General features: G+C 34.3%; 2 protein-coding genes across 2 annotated transcripts in view; one reads left to right on the plus strand and one right to left on the minus strand.

Moving 5' to 3' along the window:
* Positions 1–10,000, plus strand: part of LOC137624232 (uncharacterized) — a 421,277-nt gene that overhangs the window by 105,561 nt on the left and 305,716 nt on the right. The gene's annotated exons all lie outside the window — the stretch shown is intronic.
* LOC137625072 (putative uncharacterized protein DDB_G0292636) overlaps positions 2,237–10,000 on the minus strand; it is a 35,120-nt gene continuing 27,356 nt past the window's right edge. The window contains exon 3 of the mRNA XM_068356002.1: positions 2,237–2,304. Coding sequence (XP_068212103.1) covers positions 2,237–2,304 — 68 coding nt within the window. The remainder of the gene's footprint in view (positions 2,305–10,000) is intronic.

Raw genomic sequence — 10,000 nt, forward strand, 5'->3', positions numbered from 1 at the left:
ATATATATATACATACATATCTGTGTTTTTGTCTATATAATATATGTATAATTTTGTGTATATGCTGTATACATATGAATATTAAATGAGAGAGAGAGAGAGAGAGAGAGAGAGAGAGAGAGAGAGAGAGAGAGAGAGAGAGAGAGAGAGAGAGAGAGAGAGAGGGTTTCCATTCGGAGTACGTGAAATGAATAAATTAACTGTCATCGATATAAAGTCATATACTTGCAGTAGGCGAAGTGATATATTAACACCAGCCACCCGTTGAGATACTACCGCTAGAAAGTTAATTGGTTCCTCTGACTTGCCAGACAGTACTACATTGGATCCTTCTATCTCGTTACGGCTCATTTTTCTCATTTTCCCTTTGCCTATACTTACACCGAATAGTGTGGCATATTTTTTACATATTTTCCTCTGTCCCCATACGCCTGACAACGCTGAGATTACCAAACAATTCTTTTTCACCCCTTGGGGGTAGCTACTGCAATGTAATTGTTCAGTTGCTACTCTCTTCTTGGTAAGGGTAAAAGAGACTCATTAACTACGGTAAACAGCTCATCTAGGAGGATACTTCAAAATCAAACCACTGTTCAATATTCTTGGGTAGTGCTATAGCTTCTGTACCATAGTCTTTCACTATTTTTGGGAAGAGTTCTCTTGCTTGAGAGTACACTGGGGCACACTAGTCTGTTTTATTTCTCTCCTTTTGTTTTTAAAGTTTTTATAGTTTATATATGAAAGATTTATTTTAATGTTGTTACTCTGCTTATAATATTTTAATATTTAATTACTTCTCTTGTGCTTTATTTATTTCGTTATTTCCTTTTCGCACTGGGCTACTATTCCTGTTGGAGCCCTTGGTCTTATGGTATCATGCTTTTCCAACTAGGGTTAAAGCCTAGCAAGTAATAATAATATTAATAATAATAATAATAATGACGAAAGTAGATGAAAAATTAACTTTCAAAAATTTCACCTAAATCAACCTTGGTCTGTTTTCTATGAAGACATTTTTTTCCGTATTATTTCTTTCGTGACGTCATTGAGTGAAAGGTCGTTGAGATGACGCCATATTTCTTTAGTTTTGATTTGATTATCAGGATACGGAATATGGACATTGGTATCTGGGTCAACGTATTGAGTGAATTACGAAATACGGGAAAAGATAGAGAATTTGATATCGTTAAAAAGGTATAAAGAGTTGGCCAAACTGGTTTTATGATGCATTGATATCTGGTTTATATATTGAATTTTAAGATGATGGAGAAGAGGATTTTATTCTAAGGGAAAGGGATAAGGAATAAGGATTACCCTTTAAGGATTATGACTAATTATATTTTAAGGATCAAGAATAACGATTATTTTCTACGGACCAAGAATAACTTATATTTTAAGGATAAAAATTAACTATTATATTTTAAGGATTAAGAATTACTTATATTTCAAGGATCAAGAATAACTTATATTTTAAGGATTAAGAATAACTTATATTATATGGATCAAGAATAACTATTATATTTTAAGGATCAAGAATAACTTATATTTTAAGGATTAAGAATAACTTATATTATATGGATCAAGAATAACTATTATATTTTAAGGATCAAGAATAACTTATATTTTAAGGATTAAGAATAACTTATATTATATGGATCAAGAATAACTTATATGGATCAAGAATAGCTATTATATTTTAAGGATCAAGAATAACTTATATTTTAAGGATTAAGAATAACTTATATTATATGGATCAAGAATAACTTATATTATATGGATCAAGAATAACTATTATATTTTAAGGATCAAGAATAACTTATATTTTAAGGATTAAGAATAACTTATATTATATGGATCAAGAATAACTATCGTATTTTAAGGATCAAGAATATCGAATATATTTTAGGGACTGTAAATAACTATTATATTTTGAGGATTGAGAATAACTTAGATTTTAAGGATCAACAATAACTATTATATTTTAAGGATTAAGTATAATTTGTATTTAAAGGATAAAAAATAACTATTATATTTTAAGGATCAAGAGTAACGATTATCCTCTATGGATCAAAAATAAGGATTATCCTCTATGGATTAAACAATTAGGATTATCCTCTAGAGATTAGGAACATGGATTAATCTCTATGGATAAAAAATAAGGATTATCCTCTATAGATCAAAATGAAGGATTATCATTTATGGATCAAAAATAAGGATTGTCATCTTTAGATCAAAATTAAGGATTATCCTCGATGGATCCTAAATAAGGATTATCCTCTATGGATAAAAGATAAGGATTATCCTCTATGAATAAAAAATAAGGATTATCCTCTATAGATAAAAAGTAAGGAATTCTCTAGGGATCAAGAACATGGATTATCCTCTATGGATAAAAAATAAGGATCATCCTCTATGGATCAATTGAGAACAATTTTTTGTTTTTGGAGTGTCCCTCTCCTAGAAGTGTTGCTTACCTTAGCTAAAGAGTCTCTTCTTCCACCCTTACCAAAAGGAAAGTAGCCACTGAACAATTACAATGCACTCGTTACCCCCTTGAGCGAAGAAGAATTGTTTGGTAATGTCAGTGTTGTCAGGTGTAGGAGGACATAGGGGAACGTGAAAAGAACAGGCTAGACTATTTAGTGAATTTGTAGGCAAATACAAAATGAGCTGTAACCAGAGAAAGGGATCCAATGTAGTACTGTTTGGCCAGAAAAGTACTGGAACATTGATATTAATTTGTATAATTTTCCTGATTCGGTTTCCTCGGGGTACATATAAGCTGACATTCTTATAGGGATAGGTCTGCCACATACTTTGGCTTAAAGCCCCTCGCTTCTATCTTACTTTTCTAAGCCAAACTCTCTCCGGTCAGCGTTTCCTTTCTTGCATCCTAGCACTTCGTCCCACTTGGCTTTTGATTCACGCACAGATGTTATGAAATACACCAATTTATATAGAAACAAAGAGAAAAAGAAAGACAGAGTTGGAGAGCAGGTCGGTGATGTGTGGAGACGTGGCACAAGTGGTAGAGTCCTTTCAAACCAAGTGCCCTCCTCTATCGGTCATTTTTCGCTGCGTTGAGTATAGCTCGTTCGTGCTTAGCTTCTTTTGTGGTTGTTTGTTTGCATGTACTTGTTTTTTTCCATTTTTCCCTCTGAAGGATTAACTGAACATGTTCAGACTTAATAAGGAAATACATATCACAGAATTAATAAATGAATATATACAAATCAGAGTAAAAATCAAGATCATGCTGGCACGTGCAAACAAGCATGCACTAACAAATATCATTTCCGACGTTCAGACCTTATTTCCACTCGTGGTTTAGAACAAAGCCCTCAGAAGGATATTGGGAGTTAAATGGCAGGACAGAATAAGAAATGAAACTATGAGAGATTACTCGAGTGCCATATGTTGACGATGTCATGATGAGGGGTAGATGAAGATGGTTTGGGCATGCTCTTCGTACTCCCCAAGAGAGATAAGTTCACACACGTTCAGTTGGGCTTCACAAGGCTCTAGAAGAGTTGGAAGACTCAGGTCTACACGGCTGAGGACTATTAACCGCGAAGTAGAAGGTGATGAATGGAGAAGTATTGAATCAAAAGCTCAAGATAGAGACGACTGGCGAAATCTAACCGAGGCCCTTGTGTCAATAGTCGTAGAAGGAGATGATGATGATGTTTGGCTTTATACTTTACTTTCATTTTATTTTCCTTTCTTCCATCTTGCTGTTGAAGTTGAACTTCTCTCAACTTTTAATCCATAGTGTGTCTACGTGGTTCTCCTCCGTTGACACTCCACACTGATTGGTCTTCTTTGGCCTTGCGACCGGCCAAATTCTATAAATCCAAAACTCACCTCTTTCGGTCAAATATTTTTATTTTTAAATATATGCTGATGCATATTAAAACAATACTATACAAATACTAAGCAAAACTGGCTTTTCATAGTTTTTTTAGTCTTAATATTCCAAAGGGGATGTATGCTTAGAGAGAGAGAGAGAGAGAGAGAGAGAGAGAGAGAGAGAGAGAGAGAGAGAGAGAGAGAGAGAGAGAGAGGAACTAGCTTCGGTTTCATCAGCAAAGACCGAAAAACGAAAGGAGAAACCATTACGCTTCAAAACGGATTCAGGTCAGAGGCAGTACGACCATCGACCTGTCCCTGAACTCTGGACTCGGGGCGTGAGAACCTGTGTCTCTCAGGCCCGGAGGTGGATTAGGTTATTTTCCTCCGAAGGAGAAGCGCTGTAAATAGCAACCCCCCTCTCTGAGCAGCAGCACGTTGGCATCAAACGCCCAGGGTAAATTTCTATGTCTCTGGGGAGATGAGGGGGAGATTATTTGGATCATTTCCTTAAGGCTGTTTGCAGAAGAGGAGGCTCGTGTTTGTTCTGGCTTCCCCTATGTTTCTCTGTCAGTGTATAGGGTTCACAGACTATTGGATTTTTCCCTTTTTTCGTCGGGCTGAATCTTTTGACCTCTTTAGAGGTACGCGAGTATACTGCTAAAACTTGTTGGCTTTTTCAGTTGTTTGATATTTGCTTTTTATAGAGACCTGTGCGAGGTCGCTGTTAGGTACTAACAGAGAGGCGAAGTGAATGCAAGTAAAGTTTATTTAACAAATAACGTGCTTATGTATAAGCAGTTTAGTGCAAGAATGTCACAAGAATTCAATCAGTCTGTAACATGCGATGGCAAGCTTAAACAGGTTCTAGTATCATTGCGGGAGAGAGCGAGAGATAAAAAAAACCATAGGATTACAGTGTATGAGCGTGTATGAAACACGTGCGGTACAGTCTGATAAGGTCTGTTTATTATGATGGTGTCGTGTCGTCAGTGCACCTCACGCTGTGCACTGTAGGCATCACTAAACTGCCATGGTTGTGAACCCCATTTTAGTCATCAGTTTGAGCTCCACTTTCTTTCTTCCTTCTTGCTTTCCAACCTTTTGAGTTCGTAGTTCAACTGCAGGGTTTCACCCAGCTGCTCCTCAGCAGCGCTGGATGGCCTCGCTGCTTCCCGTCCAGTTGGGAAGCCAATATCTCGAGCAAAATGCTCCCGGTTTCCCATTTTCGGCAGCAATGGCTCGCTGCTGGCGAAAAAAGGAGCCTTGTGTGATTCCAGCTTAAGCCTTTGAGTCAAGACATTTAAAATACAGTTGATTTCATTAATTCCGGTACACATCAAGGGAAGGTAAGGAGACGTCTGAATGCTATACATCGTTTCAGGTAGCGTTGTGTTAATCAGAAGAGAAACTGTTGGCAAAACAAAGTCGTTGAGTTTGTAAACACGTGATGAAAATAATTTTAGGAATTTCTTTATTTGAAAAATATTATTATATACGTAGCTTATCTTCCCATGAAGTGTACCGGAAATAATGAAGCCAACTGTACGACGCAGAATGACTGTGCTATGCGAAGGATTTTTAAAAATTTTGCGTAGTAAATTGATAAGTCTTACCATAGACACCATTGGGTACTACATTGCGCTGTTAGCGGAGTGGGGGATAGTAGTACAGCCCTGGATGGAAATAGATTAAATAACACCAGATAGGAAAACATCCTCACCTATTATCTTTCTTTTGATTGTGGCATATCTAGACTTCTGTGCTTTGAATAGAGGAAGTCATTCATGTGTATGTCATTATACTGAATTAAAGTGCCTTGATCCGCGCTCACAAACTACGCAAGACGTTGAGAAGAAATAATTAGTGATTACACAACGCTAAAGATACCAAGGAAAATTAACTAAAGAATCCAGCATGTTGAAATACTTTATATTAACTATGAACTTCAAAACATAAAAATTTTCTTCTATCAACGAGCTTTTTTCCCATTGTTGTATGGGGTAAGCACGGTTGCCTTCTTTTTGATTGATTGTTTGATTAGGAGTTATCTGATATCCTCCTTCTTTTTGAAGGACTTCGCTTTAGCTTTGGGATAGACCGTAGTTCCGATCGGCTGCCCTGCCTGGCATCGCTTAGACCCCTGTAGCGTATGTTAACAGGAAAAGAAAGATACCTAACCTATTTAAAAGTAGTAAGATTAAAATATCCATGGAGACTATGGCACCAAAGTTCAACAATTACAATATCAATAAAAAAAATATTTAAATTTATGTAAAGCAGAGATTGATTTACAGTACCCCGTGCTACTGAAATAACTTAATCCACAGATAAAGTTTAGATAGAATTAAGCCTCTCTAAATATCATATGTCCTTACTATCGGCATTGGCAGACAAGCTTAAGTGGCCATGAACAGCAATAAAACTCGCAAGGAAAGATTAAACAGCATTCTTTGACCCTAATTTAGGATATCTAACTTCACAAACCAAATTTCTAACGTTTCCCAGTAAAGGATATGGTATATTTACTTGTATACCTTCCGAGCTGTTATGGGGCACATAATAATCAGTCTTTAGAACCCTTTCTTACCAATTTCTGTAAATGAAGATTAACGAAATGGTACAAGAGACTATCCTTAGCAATATATATATATATATATATATATATATATATATATATATATATATATATATATATATATATATATATATATATATATATATGCGTGTGTGTGTATGTATGTGTGTGTGTGTGATTCTTGAAAAAGGCCCATAAAATAAACAAAGGAAATAGAAATAAATCACTGTATTTCGACCAATATTGGTCGAAATATAGTGATTCATTTATATTTTCTTTGTTTCTTCTATGGAACTTTTTCAAGAAACATGTTAAACTGTTCAATTACAGTCGGAAGTAATATATACTTAGCCATATGTATACATATATACAACATACAAATATACAATAACAACAAATGTAGCCGTTTCTTGGCCACTGCAGGACATAGGCCTCAGACATGTCCTTATTCATGTGTGGGGTTTAGCCAGCTTTCATCACCACGCTGGCCAGTGCGGATTGGCTATGGCGAACCAACCTAGTATGGATAACTCCGACTATTACAGCTCAGCTGATCATGGCGATACACACACACACACACACACACACATATATATATATATATATATATGTATATATATATATATATATATATATATATATATATATATATATATATATATATATATATATATATATAAAGATGTGAGTGTATATATACCTATATACAGTATATATATGTATGTATATATATGTATATGTATATATACACACATCTTTATATATATATATATAAAGATGTGTGCATATACATATATATATATATATATATATATATATATATATATATATATATTATATGTATGTATCTATATAAGTGTGTATATATATATATATATATATATATATATATATATATATATATATAAGATGGGTATATTTATGTATATATGTCTATATATATGTATATATTTAAGAGGTATATATATATATTTATATATATATATATATATATATATATATATATATGTGTGTGTGTGTGTGTGTGTGTGTATAAGCATATGTGTGTCTTGTGTGTATATGTATATATGTGTCTGTGTGTATATATATGTATATGTGTCTGTGTGTATGTATATACAGGCGACTATTTTTGGAAATACGAAGGCATTTCCGTCCCACCTTAATCCACTTATTATTCAGTTCATCCTTTCCTATTTTAATATTTTTGCCAGGTGAGTCCTTGGATCCCCCCCCCTCCCTCCCCCCTCCCTCCAAGCATCCATCCATCGTCGTGGCATCCTGTCGAGATAATCGCATCCGACGTCGGTGTCTATATGCAAAGCAAACACCCAAAGCCGGATGGTCGTAAAAGACATTTGCATGTAGAGGGTTTTCCACCATAATGATAACTCAGTTGTTTTATTTTAAATTTTTTTTAAGGGGGGGCTTATTCAGTCTCGCTATCGTGGCTGTTTAATTTATCCAGATTGTGGAATGGTATACTTAATCGGGAAGTTAAATTCTTGGAACTTCTGAAGTTCAAACTTGCTGCGAATGTTTTATGTTGAACAGACTTTCTTCATAGTTTATGTTTTTGGTAGATCTTTTCGACGTTGTTACAAATCTTAAAATATTCTTTATTATTCATTACTTCTCATTTAGTTTATTTATTCCCTTATTTCCTTTCCCCGCTGCACTCTTTAAAAAAAACGTAATTTTAACCTGAAATTTTCCGTAAAAATATAGTTCTCAGCTGTATATCAGTAAAATACAGGCGACCGTAATTTTAACCCTATTTTATTATTATTATTAACGGGTTGGTGACCGTAATATCACTCCTTTGCGTCAATATATCGGTTTTTAGAACTATAAATTCCTGGCGACATTTATTTCAGGATTTTTACCGTTTATATGGCAAATTTCAAACAGTGTGGGCTATTTTGTCCTGTTGAAGCCCTTGGGCTTATAGCATCCCTCTTTTTTAACCGGGGATGTAGATTGACTAGTAATAATTATAATAATATCCTAAGGTTTGAAGGCAGTTTCCAAGTGTTGTTTATTTGGTTTATTTGTTTGCAATTTGTGTAAAAATTGTTTACTGAAAGATGATGACTGTACATACTGGGCCTGTGATATGTGTGTAACTTTGGATACTATGCAAAGGAATAAGGAGTCTAGCAGAGGGTTGGGACAGGAAATATTTTATATATTTATTCATTACTTTTCATAAAGTTTTTTTCCTTATATCCTTTCCTCACTGGGCTACTTTTCTCTGTTGGAGCCCTTGGGCTTTTAGCATCCTGCTATTTCAACTAGGATTGTAGCTTAACTAGTAATAATAATAATAATAATAACAATAATAATAATAATAATAATAATAATAATAATAATAATAATATCGTGGTAGGAGACCTTCTTTTAGGCAGGTTGAGTTAAAAGTAATGGCTGCATCGGCAGAGTTTATTTTCTTATCCAATTTTTCTATTTTCCGGATAATTCTCTTCTCTAGAGCACTGCAATCAGCCAGCAGACTTGAAAAATTCATCCGTCGGGTGAATGACAAAATCGGGAAGACTTTTCAAGTATATTCTCACAAAATACAAGTAAAACTTTTGGTACAAAATAGTAAAAAAACGCGTCGTAGTTTTTACTATTTTGTACCAAAAGTTTTACTTGTATTTTGTGAGAATATACTTGAAAAGTCTTCCCGATTTTGTCATTCACCCGACGGATGAATTTTTCAAGTCTGCTGGCTGATTGCAGTGCTCTAGAGAAGAGAATTATCCGGAAAATAGAAAAATTGGATAAGAAAATAAACTCTGCCGATGCAGCCATTACTTTTAACTCAATAATAATAATAATAATAAATGTCAGTTGAGGCTTTCTCTTGAGGGTAATCGCAACTACTTACGTCAATTTCTTACCAGTAATTCAGGGTATAGTCCATATGTACAGTTGGATGCAGAAGTTCATGGTACACCTCGCTCCGAAGAAGTGTACCCCGTCAAACACTTACTTCGCAACGAGTAACCAAACAAATAGTGTAAGGAGAGATGGCAAAGATTGTGGGTGGGGCTAAACACAGGAACTCGCCACGCGGTAAGAGTGTGACTAGGTGCACTTTCTCAGAACGAGGTGTACCAGGAATTCCTGCGTCCAACTGTACTTCAAGCTGCTGGAGTGCCAATTGAAAGATTGATCCATGGTTGGAATATATGCTTCCTAAATAGAAGATGAATGCTTTTACTAGAGGCTGATGACATTCTCTCTCTCTCTCTCTCTCTCTCTCTCTCTCTCTCTCTCTCTCTCTCTCTCTCTCTCTCTCTCTCTCTCTCTCTCTCTCTCTGTATATATATATATATATATATATATATATATATATATATATATATATGTATATATATAAATATGTGATATATATATATATATATATATATATATATATATATGTATGTATATATATATACACACACATTTACACACATATATATATATATATATATATATATATATATATATATATATATATATACACATTTACACACACACACATATATATATATATATATATATATATATATATATATATATATA

Source organism: Palaemon carinicauda, chromosome 31 (genome assembly GCF_036898095.1).
Source record: "Palaemon carinicauda isolate YSFRI2023 chromosome 31, ASM3689809v2, whole genome shotgun sequence".
Lineage (NCBI taxonomy): Eukaryota > Metazoa > Arthropoda > Malacostraca > Decapoda > Palaemonidae > Palaemon > Palaemon carinicauda.